Here is a 16,798-nt window from a genome sequence, read left to right as displayed (position 1 = left end):
AGCGTACCTAGGTCACATTATTTCTAGCGAAGGCGTAAAACCCAATCCAGACAAAATTCAAGCAGTCAAAGATTTCCAGTTCCAAAATATTGCAAAGATATAAAAGCATTTCTAGGTCTTACAGGCTATTACCGACGATACTTCTCGAACTTTAGCAAAATAACTAGACCACTTAATAGTCTTCTCAAAAAGTAAACACCTTTCATTTGGGGCGAAACTCAACAAAAATCATTCGAAGAATATACTTGCTAATTAACCCACCTATACTGGAAATTTTTATAATTTTATTTCGTCGTTATACTTCAGCATTGTATTTATCAGATCAACGGTACGTTGTTGGTACGTGTACCCTGTATACAGGGTGTTTGGTAATTAGTATATAATGACGACACGTACCCATGCTACTTTGATCTGATAAACACAATGCTGAAGTATAATTGACGAAATAAAATTATAAAAATTTCCATACAAAATTTAAAATTTTATTAAAAAAAATGTATGGAAATTTTTATAATTTTATTTCGTCATTATATTTCAGCATTGTATTTATCAGATCAAAGTAGCATGGGTACATGTCGTCATTATATACTAATTACCAAACATCCTGTATAATCGCCTAACAGCCGCAATTGTTAAAACACGTATGAAAATAAAATTTTATTTATAGGATTAAATTATACTTTTTTTACATACATCTTTTAGGATAAAATTTACAATAATGATTTATTTATTTATCATAATAATATAGACATTTAATATAAGATAACAACACTGGCTTACATAGGCTTACTTATTCAGTTGTACATAAAACTTAAACTGAACTATTATATGACTAAAAATTCTACAAATTTCCATTCCATTCTTCCATTCCATTCCATTCTTTTTCCATTGATTTTGATCGCAAAGTATATAATAATCAGTTTAAGTGGTTTGTACAATCGCATAAATAACGGCATAACAACATTATAATAGAGGTGAAATACACAATACTAGTGCCCTGACTTAGGTTGACATCTATAAAGCGTCTATCTCATCATCTGTCTTAAGTCACTAAGTGACTTAAGACATTGTTAAAACGAGACAGCGTTATACCGCTGGCATAAATCTATCTCGTTTTAACTGAGACTTAAGTCTAAGCAAAGTCAAAGTACGCTCTACAGATTCCAACCTCAGGCATACAGGCGCGCACTTACCTGAGAGCTCATGATCTTCCCATGATCGTTAAAGCAAGTGATATTTAATTGCTTCTATTTTCGAATAATAATAGGGTCCTGAACTGTAGTAATAAAATGATGTGTATGAATCTAGTGGGTCTAAAATAAATGCGATGCGAATTCGCAACATGTAAACCGTAAACACATGTGAAAACGCGTTTTCCTTTCACTGATGAAAAGATTTTCATACAAATTCTTAAGTCCCTGTAACTTATTACATATTTTTACGGAAATCTGGCAAACCACAGGTACAGGCGGTTTACATGTACTAAATGCGCATAGCAGTCTTGATTTTAGACCCCTTACATTTTCATTGCATATTTCACCTTAGCATACACACATAATATACAATAGTTACATTATAGCACATTTTTTTTAACTATCCACGAAAATTCTTAAGGACATTTTACCATAGTAAACGAATAATACTCTATAATTTTATCAAAAATAAACCCTGCAAATAAAATGCTAATCGGAATGTATTTTTTAATAATTTTTTGTTCTTTTCTTAAAACTACTGTGTCAATTTTGATAGGAATAAATCGGGAAAATAAGATTAAATTGATCTCCTTGATAAAAACGACACCCAATAAATACATAGCGGTAATCGTGCTCCTTATCTGAGGAATGGAGCTAGTATAGCGCTTTCTCTCTCTCTATTTGACTTTGCGTAACAGAGACAGCGCTGTACTAACTTATCCGTGGAATGAAGCTAGTATAGCGTTCTCTCTCTCTATTTGACTTTGCGTAACAGAGAGAGCGCTATACTAACTTATCCATGGAATGAAGCTAGTATAGCGTTATCTCTCTCTATTTGACTTTGCGTAACAGAGAGAGCGCTATACTAACTTATCCATGGAATGAAGCTAGTATAGCGTTATCTCTCTCTATTTGACTTTGCGTAACAGAGACAGCGCTATACTAACTTATCCGTGGAATGAAACTAGTATAGCGTTCTCTCTCTCTATTTGACTTTGCGTAACAGAGACAGCGCTATACTAACTTATCCGTGGAATGAAGCTAGTATAGCGTTCTCTCTCTATTTGACTTTGCGTAACAGAGAGAGCGCTATACTAACTTATCCGTGGAATGAAGCTAGTATAGCTTTCTCTCTCTCTCTCTATTTGACTCTGCGTAACAGAGAGACCGCTATACTAACTTATCCGTGAAATGAAGCTAGTATAGCGCTCTCTCTCTTTAATTGACTTTGCGTAACAGGGAGAGCGCTATACTAACTTATCCGTGGAATGAAGCTAGTATAGCGTTCTCTCTCTCTCTCTATTTGACTCTGCGTAACAGAGAGACCGCTATACTAACTTATCCGTGAAATGAAGCTAGTATAGCGCTCTCTCTCTTTAATTGACTTTGCGTAACAGGGAGAGCGCTATACTAACTTATCCGTGGAATGAAGCTAGTATAGCTTTCTCTCTCTCTCTCTATTTGACTCTGCGTAACAGAGAGAGCGCTATACTAATTTATCCGTGGAATGAAGCTAGTATAGCGCTCTCTCTCTCTATTTAACTTTGCGTAACAGAGAGAGCGCTATACTAACTTATCCGTGGAATGAAGCTAGTATAGCGTTCTCTCTCTATTTAGCATTGCGTAACAGAGAGCGCGCTATACTAACTTATCCGTGGAATGAGGTTAGTACAGCGCGCTCTCTGTTTTTGTATGGGATTACGTAACAGAGATAGCGTTATATTAACTTCATGTCACAAAAATCTTCACTTCTCCGAAACCATCAATAAAACATCACAAATGAAAATCAGTCAAATTAATAAGATTGGCCATGTAATATTCAACTTTTAACTGGTCAAAACTAGTTTTAACTGTTCAAAACTAGTTTTGAGAAACGAAATTTTAAGCAGGCAGAGATCGCTTCAAAGCGATAAGGCCGCCAAATTGTACTACTTACTATTTTTGTTGCGTGATGTTTTATTTTTATGATGGTGTACAATAAAGCATGATATTTCTCTTTTAAATTTTAACTAGGACTATAATAGACCACTGGCAACGGATTGACCTCTCAATAAATATATTTACATCCACATTATTAATAAGTAAAAATAAAGTTATTTCTTGTCATCGGTTTTCATTTGCTCTCGCAGCCTGGATATCTCTTCCCCTAAAGTATCCATGTTTTCCTGTCAAATAAAAAAATAATTAATCATACTAATATTATTAATGCGAAAGTGTCTGTTTGCTAGCTTATCACAGTCCATCTGTTTAACAGATTTTGACGAAAGGTATACCTTTCGTCAAAATCTGTTAAACAGTTAAACAGTTGGCTAGTTTGCATCCCAGGAATGCAAAGTATTCCTATACCAAGGCAATTTTATCAATGGAAAACCTAATAAAGAAAATCTTACTAATTAATTTTACTAGGTCGTAAAATAAAGTTTACTTTCATTTTTCTAACTGATAGTTTTATTTTATGCTTAACAGACAAGAACATTCATTTAAGCGCAATAAATGTTAAAATCAAAGCTCAATTTTTTAATGATGCTTCGAACCTCCGGAACTCCGGACTTGGAACGCTGGGCGTCAAAACCCGAACCCGGTCCAGAAAAATAGTCCGATTTTCAAGCCCTACTAGGTTATCAACGCTTCACTATGTGGCTTCTCACCTTAAGCGTAATATTCTTAAGCAGCGTGTCTTCCAACACTGCCTGCAGTCGTTTGTTCATTTCTAGTGATAATTCTAATGTCATGCCCGCCGGGTCTCCGCCCCACACCGCAGCCATCGCACCGCCTCCCAAGCGCGCTATCTCTTTCTGTTGTAGGAGAAAATTGTACAGTAAATATTGCTATCTCTATCAGTTGTCTGAAAAAAGTATCACAAGTCATGCCATCTCTGTCTGTTGTATGACATGATAAACATGTTTATCGTGTCACACACCAGATAGAGATAGATTCATTCATTAGAGTTTTATAAGTTTGACCCGAACCATCTCTTAAGTCCCTTATTTTTGGCGGACAATTTAAGACAAGATAGAAATGATAGAATAAAAAATTACCTTTGTAAATTTTCTTCTCGGCTGAAAGCAGCATGGCAGAAATCAAAAAATTATACTTATTAGTTTTTTTTTATAATGATGATTTTAGCAGATTTAGTCCATAAGAATATTCATTCATTGTAGCAAGGCTTGAGGGACTATTTGAAAGAGTCATATAGCGCCTGTAGGGGTTAGCGCCTTTAGGGGGTCACATCACTTTATGCTCGTCGGCGTTAGCGGACGCAAGCGCGGCGGGAGGTAGTGACGGCAGCAAGGCTCTCAGCAGGCGATTCTTGCCTCAAGGCGCTCTTAGCTGAGCAATGCTCTTGTAGATAGGGGTCAAGCACCTGAAGGGGGTCAGCAACTGTAGGGGGTCAGTGTCTGTAGGGGGTCAATACACGTAGAGTCAGCGCCTGTAGGGGGTCAGCACCTGTAGGGGGTCTCATTACCTTGTGCTCGTCGGCGTTAGCGGACGCGAGCGCGGCGGGGGGCAGTGACGGCAACAAGGCCCTCAGCAGGCGGTCTTGCCTCGCAGCTCCCTCGTCAGCTGAGCGCAGTGCTCTCGTAAGAACTCACATCAGTCGGCACGCGCAGCGGCCGCTTTTTGCTCTCAGCAGTTGCTTCAGAGCTATCTCAACTTAGCAGTACTCTTATAGGAGGTCAGCGGATGTAGAGGGTCAGCTCTAGTATGGGGTCGGTACCTATAAGGGGTTAGTACACGAAGGTCAAATTATGTAGGGGGTCAGTACCTGTATGAGGTCAGCGCCTGTAGGGTATCACCATGTGTAGGGGGTCAGTGCCTATTGGGGGTCAGTGCCTGTAAGGGGTCAGCGCCTGTAGAGGGTCAGTGCCTGTAGGACGTCCTATTACCTTGTGCTCGTCGGCGTTAGCGGACGCGAGCGCGGCGGGGGGCAGTGACGGCAACAAGGCTCTCAGCAGACGATTCTTGCCTCGCAGCTCCCTTGTCAGCTGAGCGCAGTGCTCTTGTAAGAACTCGCATCGCTCGGCGCGCGCGGCGGCCGCTCGTTGTAAGGAGACTATACGTTCTACTAACGCTTGACGGTCAGGTTCGCGCGTCTACAAAATATGATGAAATTAAATAACTAATATTTATTTATCTGCCATTCAATAGACTAGAAAAATATATACAAAATGGTTACATACTACATAATATCATAACTGAACTTAGACTTACTAATTACAAACAAAATACTAGATTTAAATATTACGACTGATTTATTTTCGTTTTTACTACTAAACTAAATAACGATAGGCGAAACTTATGTTACTTGAAAGGAGTTTCTCTAACCTTCGGAAACAATTTGTCAAGAATATTCGATTGCTTTATCTGTAATATATTAATACATAAATTAATACAATATTTTAATAACTACTTTGTTATAGATAAGTTATTTGCATAGAATACCAATGTAAATATGGTGCAAATTTGTTTTTTTTTTTTTCATATAATTCATGTATTTCTTTAACCTTACCATTGGACTTTGAGTTTTTCCCTGATAGCATGAAAATACGAAATCGTTATAGAAAATGCGAAGATATACGAGTAGCTACAGGGGACGGCAGTAGATATTGCACATCAAACTTTAGAAAAAGATTTCTCCTTGGTGGAGCATAGAGATGGTTGCTTTATAGGTTACCGTTCCTCAAAAGGAAAAACGGAACCCTTTTAGGATCACTTTGTTGTCTGTCCGTCCGTCCGTCCGTCCGTCCGTCGTCTGTCAAGAAACCTATAGGGTACTTCCCGTTGACCTAGAATCATGTTAGGTAGGTAGGTCTTATAGCACAAGTACGGGAATAAATCTGAAAACAGCGAATTTGTGGTTACATCATTAAAAAAAATTAAAATGCGTTTCAATTTTCAAAATAAGATAACTATACCAAGTGGGGTATCATATGAAAGGGCTTTACCTGCACATTCCAAGACAGATTTTTATTTATTTTTATGTATAATAGTTTTTATCGTGCAAAATGTTGGAAAAAATACCCGAGTACGGAACCCTCAGTGCGCGAATCAGACTCGCACTTGACCGGTTTTTTTCCATAAATGCTTACCTGTACATCTGGTAGCCCCTCAGCGTGTCCGTTTTGCATCCTCTCGTCGTTGGGAGGCGTTTCGCTACTGCTGAGGGATGACACTGAACCTGTAATAATTCATCATTTATTTCATCAGTAGCGATGATGGCCTTGTCATATTTACTTACTAGCTGACACACACACACACACACACACGCACGCACGCACGCACGCACGCACGCACGCACGCACGCACGCACGCACGCACGCACGCACGCACGCACGCACGCACGCACGCACGCACGCACGCACGCACGCACGCACGCACGCACGCACGCACGCACGCACGCACGCACGCTCGCATGCACGCATGCACGCACGCCCGCCCGCCATTTTACGGATTTCGGACGACTATATCCATAATTAATATTAAAAATGAGAAAGTGTGTCTGTCTGCTACTTTTTCACAGCCCAACAGTGTAACCGATTCTGACGAGATTTGATACAGGCTTAGCTTATATCCCGGGAACGGACATAGGCTACCTTTTATCCTGGAAAATCAAAGAGTTCCCGCGGAATTCCTAAAGACCCATCCACTTAACCGATTTGTATGTTTGGTACCGAAGCAGCTTGCGTCCCTGTAATCGAAATAGGCAGCTTTTTATCCCGGAAAATCAAAGAGTTTCCACGGGATTTCGAAAAACCTAAATCCACGCGGGCGAAGTCGCGGGCATCGGCTAGTATGACAATATTTCTCACCAGTTCTAGTGGACGTGCTGTCGTTCTGAAGTAGTTTGGACTCCAATTGCTCGATGCGTTTTAAAGCGCGTTGGAGTTCGCGATTTAGTTCCTGAAATATGACAATTTAAAGTACATAAAGTTAAAATCGATTAAGTACGAGTGTGTGCGTGTGTGTGTGTGTGTGGGCGTTTGGGTGGGTGTGTGGGCGTTTGCGTGTGTGTGGGCGTGTGCGTAAGTTTGAGCGTGTGCGTATGTGTAGGCGTGCAATATAAAGTAAATAAAGTTAAAATCGATCAAGTACGAGTGTGTGCGAATGTGAGTGTGTGTGGGCGTGTGTGTATGTCTCTGTGTGTGTGTGTGTATGCGCATTTGTGGGGTGTGGGCGTGTGCGTGTTACTCAAGTTACCTTAATGGCACTGGCGTGTTTCTTCTTCAACACGCTGTTTTCACCCGTCTCCCACTCGAGCTTCTTGTTAGCCTCAGCTGCGTCTTCAGTTAGTTCTGCCACCTATCACAAAATGAATCTCAAGTATAATTGGCATACATAGTCTCTTACGTATATAAATATTAATGTTAGTGCCTTCGTGTTCCATGCGTTCTTGCATCGTTCGTCCGATTGAATTGAAACTTTGTGTAGTTGTTGTTGGCACTTGCAGCAGCTCGGGTCTTGACCGGTTGGCCTTTCGTGATAAAACATCTCTCTGTCTCCTCGGTTGACTCTGCTCTCAATCTCTCTGCAATGCTTCGATCTTCTCACGAAGAGAAACGTAATAGATGACACTCACCTTCCTTGCCAGCACCCTGTTCTCCTTAAACCGTTTCTCCGTTTCCTCTGCTAACGCTGCCTTCAATCTCTCCGCTTCGTTCTCCAACGCTTCTATTTTCTCACGAAGAGAAGCGTTGTCCGCTGCGAGTGCTTGAGCCTAGACCAATAGTAGCACTATTATTAGTTTTCATAAGTTTATAAAGTTTCATTTCAGACAACATAGGCATCCTGGTTAATTAAAGATTCCAAGATTCGAATTCCCATGGAATTTTTAATTTAAAAACCTAAATCTATGCGGACTTAATCACGGGCATCATCTAGCCATCAATAGAAGAATTATAGCGAAAATTATTCCCAAGCCGTAGACAAGGGTTTTCAAAGTATGCTGGTAATGCAAATGACAGCTACAAATTTTATGCCTGAGTCGTAGACAAGGGTTATTATAGTTAGTATTGACCTTAGCCTCGTGCTCACTAGCGCAAGCTCTGGACGCCACGTGCTGCGCGGTCAGACGTGCCGCGTGCTCCAGAGCACCCGCTTCTCTTCTGGAGCACGTCTCTGCGCGAGCACGCTCCGCACTTAAAGCCTGTTCCGCGAGGCATGCGCGCTCTGTCTCCCTAGAAACAAATGTTATTCTTTTTTTTTAGGAGTTTGTGTTAAAACTTCTATTTCAGTTTAAAATTAAACTAATAAGTATCAAAATGATAGTGGAAAATAAATTTAGTACAAGAAAACTTATTCACTCTTAGAGTTCCGTACCTACTACTAAGCCTCCGCTGTCTGTCTGTCAGTGGGCTGTATCTGGTGAACCACAATAGGTAGGTATGTTTTATCATTGGCCACCGAAATGGTTTTTTCAAAATAGCAGACTTGTAGGTATGCGAACTAGGTTCATAGGGCCCTTTGCTGAGACTGCTATTTTGCTACTTACCTCTGTAACTGCGCACTCAGAGTGTCAGCGAGGGCCGCTTGAGCTCTCAAAGCCGCCAGTTCGGCAGCCTCCTCTTCCAGACGAACGTTGCTTTCCTTTAAGCATTCCACCTGAGAATAATACAAACATGAGTTATCTCGTGAACCCTGTTTCACTCAAATAATAAATAATAAAATAAATAAAAGTTTATTTAGCTCAATCACAAAAAAAAAAACAAGAATAACAATTAAGATACATTTAATCAACCCAATGTATACTAATGACAACTGTCAGAATTCCATGAAATTAAAAATCGGCCAAGTGTGAGTCAGACTCGCGCACTGAGAGGGTTCCGTACTCTTATTTACGTATTTTTTCCGACATTTTGCAAAAACTATTATGCATAAAAATAAATAAAAATCTGTTTTAGAATATACAGGTAAAGCCCTTTCATATGATACACCTCTTGGTATAGTTATCTTACTTTGAAAAATAAACGCATTTTTATGTTTTTTCTGTGATGAACCATAAATTCACAGTTTTTGGATTTATTCCTTTACTTGTGCTATGAGGCCTACCTACCTACCAAATTTCATATTTCTTGGTCAAAGGAAAGTACCCTATAGGTTTTCATGACAGACACCACGGACGGACGGACGGACGGACGGACGGACGGACGGACGGACGGACGGACGGACGGACGGACGGACGGACAGACAGACAGACAGACAGACAACAAAGTGATCCTATACGGATTCCGTTTTTCCTTTTGAGGTACGGAACCCAAAAATCAAGCTACGCCTATCACTGCTTACCCTACTAATATTATAAACATGAAAGTTTATATGCATGGATGTTTGTTACTCTTTCACGCAAAAACTAATGGACAGATTTAGTTGAAATTTGGAATGGAGATAGATTACACCCTGGATTAACACATAGGCTACTGTTTATCCCGGAAATTCCCACGGGATTTTTAAAAACCTATATCCACAGGAACGAAGTCGCGGGCATCAACTAGTTTCGTAATAGTAGTATGGACTATGGATTTACCTGTTGGTTGGCCTCAGCAAGCGCTGCAGTGGAGTCGTCTCGTTCCTTCCTACATATATCTAACTGTTGTATAGTGGTGCTCAGTCTTCGCTCCAACTCCTCTCTCTCATGTCTACACATTATAAGGGCAGCCTGGCTTTCTTTCAGTTCAGTTTCTGTAACAAGATAAAAAACCGGTCAAGTGCGAGTCATCAGACATCAGACATAAGGAGTAAGACGTGTGGGACACGTGCGACACGGCGGCCACGTCAGACACGTCGGACAGACAGACATGACGCACAGACACACAGATGAAAGCACTTCACCAAAAAGATTTTTAAGTTTGAAGACTATACCACTTGAAGAAAACTTGGATAAAATGATTAACTGGATCGTCAGTTGGCTGAAATTTGGAATGGAGGTGGATATATTCCTGGATTAGCACACAGGCTACTTTTTATCCCGGAAAATCAAGGACTTCCCACGGGATTTCGGAAAACCTAAATCCACGCGGACGAAGTCGCGGGCATCAGCTAGTAAATAAATAAATATATAGTTACCTAACTGCTTCGCGCGAACAGTTTCAGTGGAGTTGGTAATGGCCGCCTCTTTCGCAGCTTCCAATTCAGTTAACTGCTGTGCTAACTTCTCCGCGCGTTCTGTGCTTTCCTGGCAGATGAATAAATAGGTTTGGTCAAGGGCAAGTATAGTCCGTGTAAGATGACTTCTTACGCGCCATTTTAACTCTATGGGGCAACTGTCATGTCTAAAGTACAGTTCACCATTAACAGGGCTCTCTCCGTCACTCGTTTCATACAATCGTAGTTCCAATTTCATTTGAATATTAAGCAACCAAAGGTCATGAAATTTTGCAGACATATTCTAGAAACTAATATCTGTGTCTGTGGTGTTTTAGATTTTTTTTTAAATATGTAGTTTTAAAATTACAGGGGCTCAAAGATTTGTATGAAAATTTTTAAGACCGCGTAACTTTGAAACCGAATATTTTAACAGAAATCTGGAAAACCACAGACATAGATATTAGTTTCTAGAATATGTCTGCAAAATTTCATGGACTTTGGTTGCTTAATATTCAAATGAAATTGGAACTACGATTATATGAAACGAGTGACGGAGAGAGCCCTCTTAAAATCGTACTTTTGACATGATATTTGACGCATAAAGTTAAAATAAAATCGCGCGTGAAAAATCATCTTACATAGAACTTCGTTGTCTGTCTGTCTGTCTGACTGTCCGTCCGTCTGTCGTGTCTGTCAAAAAAATCTATAGGGTACTTCCCGTTGACCTAGAATCACGAAATTTGGTAGATAGGTGGATCTTATAGCACAAGTAAAGGAATAAATCCGAAAACAGAATTTGTGGTTACATCACAAAACACTTTTGGTTCTGATTAGCTTGATGGGAATTGACAGACAACAATGTGATGCTATAGGCCCTAATTCGCACGAGCGTTAAAAAAGCGTTGACGTGTGAACAGATACTCGGGAATGCATTTGTTCTATTTGAACGCTTTTTTAACGGACGTTAAAAAAGCTCTCGTGCAAATGAGGCCTAAGTGTTTCCTTTTTTCTTTGAGAACCCTATAAATAATATATTTCCCTAGCCTATGCCAGCTCAGTCAACTTGTCCTTTCAAATATATCCCTTACCTTGGAAGCATCCATCTCCATGCGCAGCTTGCTCTGTGTCCATTTAAGCCTTCCCTCCAGCTCCCGCAAATCTTCGCGCACCTTCGCCACCTCGCGCTCCGTATTCTGCAGTTCATGGCACTGTGACAAATAATTAATAAGTATATGAATGGCACTCTCAAGGAAGGAATACGAATTATTATTAAGATTGAAGTCAATTAAAATTAAAATCAATCTATCTGTAATCTGTCAATAAGTTACTTAGCAATGATGTTATTTGTCAAAAGTCTTTTTTACAAATAACAGGGTTGCTAAGTAACTTATCAACAAGTTAATATAATATAATATAATAATTTTTATTTCAGGCAATATAAGTCACAAGACAACCCATAACAAACAAAAAGAAAAAGAAAAAACACAAAATAATATACAGCTTAATGTAGATATACATAGTATATAAACTAATCTAAAAGATAGATTGAGCATTAATTTTGGCTGTAAATCACAAAAAGTCAATAACTTGTATTAATCATTTATAATTCTAGTACCATAGGGCCTATTCCACGTATTAATGCACCTTACTCACAACCTGCAACAGGAAGCTGGAAGAAATCTCTGTTTAGAGATAAGCATGTCCTATGTACATAGCTTAATTTATCATAACTTTGAAACTACAATTTTGGTTTATAACCTTGAGATTAACAGAGCCTTTATGGGCGTACTAACGATACTCTTGCACTATCAAGACAGCATGAACTACCCTCAACAATAATTACTTGTGACCCTTGCTAACGGGTTATGTAACCAAGTCTCTCCTACGGGGATTGACAATGCTAACTAACCAACCCTACCTAAGTATAATCTACCTACCACCTACTTAGCTCTTAATTCCTATATCCTTACTTTAACATCATCTGCTGCCAAATTCTGTTTCTCACCCCTGGCATTAAGGAAGTCCTTATCTGCTATGGCAGCCATCGCCACTGCCTACTTAGCTTCCAATTCCTTACCTTATCATCATAGAGCTGACAGATCCTCTGTTTCTCATCCCTGGCAGTCTTCAGCTTGGCATTGAGCAGTTCTTTCTCTGTGATGGCAGAATGTTCAGCCATGGCAGCCACCTCAATCCTGCCTACCTACCATCTACATAGCTTCTAATTCCTACAATCTTACTTTAACATCATACAGTTGGCCAATTCTGTTTCTCACCCCTGGCATTGTGTAGTCTGGCATTAAGTCCTTATCTGCTATGCCAGCCATCGCCACTGCCACTTAGCTACCATTCCCTTACCTTATCATCATAGAGCTGACAGCTCCTCTGTTTCTCATCCCTGGCAGTCTTCAGCTTGGCATTGAGCAGTTCTTTCTCTGTGATGGCAGAATGTTCAGCCTTGGCAGCCACCTTCATCCGATCTACCTACCACCTACTTAGCTTCTAATTCTTATCCTTACTTTAATATCAGCTGCTGGCAAATTCTGTTTCTCACCCCTGGCATTGTGTAGTCTGGCATTAAGTCCTTATTTGCTATGCCAGCCATCGCCACTGCCACTTAGCTACCATTCCCTTACCTTATCATCATAGAGCTGACAGATCCTCTGTTTCTCATCCCTGGCAGTCTTCAGCTTGGCATTGAGCAGTTCTTTCTCTGTGATGGCAGCACGTTCAGCCTTGGCAGCAGTTTCTGCAGCCTTCTTAGCCTCAATAGCTGCACACTCCACACTGGCATACCGCATCACTGCCGCATCTTTCTCTTTCTGGGCTTGCTCTGCACGCTTGCACATCTGTATCACAAAAACTAGGATTAAAATGAAGAATAACAAAACTACTGTATTTAAACTTCCAATAAAACTACATTTTTTTTGTGATCTGTATATTTTTGACCCAGTAAATACAAATCTGACCCCATTAATATGCAAAATGGCCTAAAACTATCCTAAAATTGAGTCTAAAGTTTGTGATTTTGATCGAAGAGTCTTTTATAGTTTTTTACACTGATATAAACATAAAAGCTGTTTTCAAAAGAGGTACTGCCGTTTCTGGCCTGTCAAGTCATATGATAATATCTGGAGCTATAAGATATACCTACACCAATTAATAATATTGAGCTCAATTGAAAGACAGGATCTTACCAAATCAACTTTAGCTTCCAATTCCTTAAACGTCTGATCTTTAGCCTGCAGTTCATCCATCTGCTGTTTGACCCTCTCCCTTAACGATGCATTCTCCTTCCGTTGCTCAAACAACACCCGTTCCAACGATTCAATTTGCAACCGCAACATTTCATTCTTTGGATCATTTTCTTCTTCGTTACCAACTTTTGAGACCGATTCCATACTGTTACTGTATGTACTATTTGTATTCGAATCAACAGGTGTTTTATCATGTACATCATTTAATTTTTCATCAGATGCATCTTCGAAAATATCACTCATGATCTTTCCATTGGCTATAGTTTTAACATTTTTTATCTGTGGTTTCTGTGAGACTCTGTGACTATTATTGTATGCATTCTTTAAACTTCCACTAACAGATGAGAATATTCCGTGAACGTTTTTCACTATGCTTCCTAGATCTGGTGCGAGGAGGTCTTTAGGTAACCTTGCATATCGGACATCTAGTGTTTGGGGATTTTCAGGTACAATTTTTTGTGTGGCACTAACTTTACTTTTCTGGGACGAAAAGTCTGATAATATTTGATCTTTATCAAGGTCTTTGGTACTAGAGGTTGTGGAATCATTATCATTTGCTACTGATTCTGGGAAAATAGATATATTCTCTGCACTCCGACTGATTGAGGTATCAAAGTTATTTTCGATAGCATTATGCTCGTTAAGGCTAACAGTTGATGTTGCTAAGGCTTTATCATTATTCATATAGAGAGATTTCCTTACAACTTCTATAGGACTTGAATTGTTGCAAGCTGATTCTGTATTTATATCATTTATTAAATCTGTATTAGTAAAGTATGTTACATTTTCTATTGCACCGCCTTTGTCTTCGAAATTCAAAAAACCTTTATCTGAAGATAGTGAAGTTGGAGAAGATAATTCAGAGCCACTTTCTAGAGCACCAATTGCTATGTTTAATTCCATGGATTTGTCTACCTTTTCGGGCGAAATATCGGAGTCAGACGGAATAGGATCTGCAACGGAAGTCGAGTCGAGGGTCTCGACACCGGAATCGCACGATAAAACTGATTTCGATCCATTCTCTTTTCCTTCGACTACGTCCACGTTATCAATATGGATGGCGCATTCAATCGATTCTGAGGACATTTCACGTTATCCACTTAATATTAGCATTTAGCAATTAAAACACGTTAATTTTGTTATAAAAACTTGCGCCATTGTGATTTTAAAACATGTTTTTTTAGCAAAACTATTTTTAAAACAACTACATGACAACTAATAGACATTCTCCCATTTTGATTTTTTTAGCAACAAATGGCAACAAAAAACAAAATACAAATTCGATTACAAAGGATTGCAGCTTAAGGTTCTTTACACGATGCAACTAAAAACCAAACAACAATAAGTTCCGACTTTTGATGAAGAATATTTTTGCTTCATTATTAAAAAAAAAAAAAAGTCAAGTGTAAGTGAAGTTTGGCCTAGTTTGGCATTAACTAATATAAATTGGGAGAAAGTTTTCACCTGACAATGAAATACGGTCGACTGTACGTAGTGGATTGGTAACTAAAAGCGCTTCTTGTTGTTGTTGCTGCTGCTCTATGGCTCGGGCTCGTTGTACTGTGGTCTAAAAGCGCTTTAAAATCATAGTAAATATATTATATAGACAAAATAGACTCCACAGACTAAAACGTAAATGTTGCACTATGTAAAAATTGAACTGTAGGATCGTTACTTTATAAAAATTATTACATTATATTACATACAATATACGCAAGTTAAGTATCTGATAATAATAAAACCAGTGATAAATATGTGTTAAATATTTTAACATGATTCATTTTAATTGAAATAATTTAGTTAAATCAAAGTATTTATAATCTGTGTTCGCAAAATGGCAACTGGCAAGAGTTTGCCTAACTGTCATCACCGACCAGAAACAAAAGACTGTCATTTCATTTTCCTTCATGAAATACTCCGTGTCGAACTGCGAATTGGGGCTCCGGGAAAACTAGGTCGCGGGTATTGATTTTTACCTAATATCCTACAAACAAAGACTTCGTTGCCCAGTGAAAATAAAACCACCCGCAGTCCCGTGCAAGAAGAACGTGCATCATGCCTGTAAGTGTCCCATATTCTCTTTAAAATTATCGTCAATCATCATGTGATTTCCGGAAAGTGGTGGCATGATTTCATAACTCATCATTTCCTTTCATTTGCACAAACAGTTTCATATTACCTACGATTCGCGTTGGATTTTGAAAACGCTTATTTAGGCAACTCGATACGCTAGCGAACAATCGAGCAACAATAGATTGAATTGTACAGTGTTTAAAATTCAAAATTCGTGAGTCATTCGATTTCGTGTCATGGTCGTTTGGTACCTACCTACGACTGCGAGTTAAAACTACGCAATAGGGCGTCAAGGCTTACACGTGCCAGTCTTGTGAAGAGTTTTTAGGCTATTTAGGTCATGTTTAGTAAGTTAATGGGTATCTTTCTTGTTAGAACGCGGAGTTGGTAGCTCCGACGGTCGAAAATGTTCGAGTGGTTGTACGCGTGCGCCCCATGGACCAGAAGGAGAAGCTCGACGGATCTTACAATTGCGTGTCAGTAGATCCCGTGAACAACACGATAGCAGTCACCAGGAACAACGTGACGCCGCCGGAACCTCCGCGGATATACGCCTACGATGCTGTCTTCGACACCAATACCACTCAGGTATGATTATGACCTCACCACACATACTTTTATTATATAATTTCCTTATTGTAAGTGGTGAACAAAAATAGATTCAGTAAATTTAAGGGAAGGCTTGGGAAAATAATTGCAATTAGCAATGGGTTATTAGTTTATAATATTTTCAGGGCAACAGAAATGTTAGTTCTTTGGAACCAGCAACTGAGAAAAATCTGTTACCTACTTTGTTCCCCAGATCCTCAGATATGACCTCATTTTACAGGAATTTGATAGTAGTTTTTTGCAACTGAATTAAGTGTTCTTACTGAAGTAAAATCATATAAATAAAGAGTATTTTGATTAGTGTAGTGCAATGTTTTTTAACCCAGATTTCTAACCTAGAGTTTTTTTACCTAGATGGACATTCTTTTCTATTAAATTTTTGAAATTTTACAATTATCATTGTGAGAATTGTATTTGGTATATTTGTCTCACTCAAAAATTACTTTGTCAAAACATTTAAATTTTCTGAAGTAGCTGACTGCATCTGTGGAGATAAATTTGATAGGAATTCTACAATTTTCCTGTATTCAAGTTACCGCTGTACCAAGATAACAGACTGACACACTTATACATTAATATTAATGT

General features: G+C 39.0%; 3 protein-coding genes across 9 annotated transcripts in view; 1 reads left to right on the top strand and 2 right to left on the bottom strand.

The window, feature by feature from the left end:
- LOC123878693 overlaps nt 1–16,798 on the bottom strand; it is a 317,944-nt gene that overhangs the window by 32,001 nt on the left and 269,145 nt on the right. The gene's annotated exons all lie outside the window — the stretch shown is intronic.
- Nucleotides 2,697–14,800, bottom strand: LOC123878593 (coiled-coil domain-containing protein 186). 5 transcript variants are annotated; one of them, XM_045925880.1, is made up of 17 exons: nt 13,472–14,800; nt 12,911–13,123; nt 11,363–11,482; nt 10,254–10,362; nt 9,715–9,869; nt 8,683–8,792; nt 8,209–8,368; nt 7,771–7,908; nt 7,392–7,493; nt 7,004–7,094; nt 6,284–6,372; nt 5,704–5,724; nt 5,520–5,558; nt 5,081–5,287; nt 4,232–4,252; nt 3,842–3,988; nt 2,697–3,358 (listed from the first exon to the last, which is right to left on the bottom strand). In XM_045925880.1, exons 1-17 carry the CDS (start codon nt 14,615–14,617, stop codon nt 3,287–3,289), a joined length of 2,940 nt encoding a protein of 979 aa, XP_045781836.1. In that variant the 5' UTR covers nt 14,618–14,800; the 3' UTR covers nt 2,697–3,286. The 5 variants fall into 5 exon arrangements, with proteins under 5 accessions (XP_045781836.1, XP_045781837.1, XP_045781838.1 ...); XM_045925881.1 differs by lacking the exon at nt 4,232–4,252; XM_045925882.1 differs by lacking the exon at nt 5,520–5,558.
- LOC123878599 (kinesin-like protein KIF3A) overlaps nt 15,435–16,798 on the top strand; it is a 29,790-nt gene continuing 28,426 nt past the window's right edge. For 2 of the 3 annotated variants that reach the window (XM_045925892.1, XM_045925891.1), the window contains exons 1-2: nt 15,435–15,595; nt 15,980–16,192. In XM_045925892.1, coding sequence (XP_045781848.1) covers nt 15,587–15,595; nt 15,980–16,192 — 222 coding nt within the window. In that variant the 5' untranslated portion in view covers nt 15,435–15,586. The remainder of the gene's footprint in view (nt 15,596–15,979; nt 16,193–16,798) is intronic. The other variant, XM_045925893.1, reaches the window with a different exon arrangement.

This window comes from Maniola jurtina, chromosome 26 (genome assembly GCF_905333055.1).
Source record: "Maniola jurtina chromosome 26, ilManJurt1.1, whole genome shotgun sequence".
NCBI classification, from domain to species: Eukaryota; Metazoa; Arthropoda; class Insecta; order Lepidoptera; family Nymphalidae; genus Maniola; species Maniola jurtina.
The sequence above is the reverse complement of the archived record's forward strand: the minus strand, read 5'-3'. Positions and strand labels throughout refer to the sequence as shown.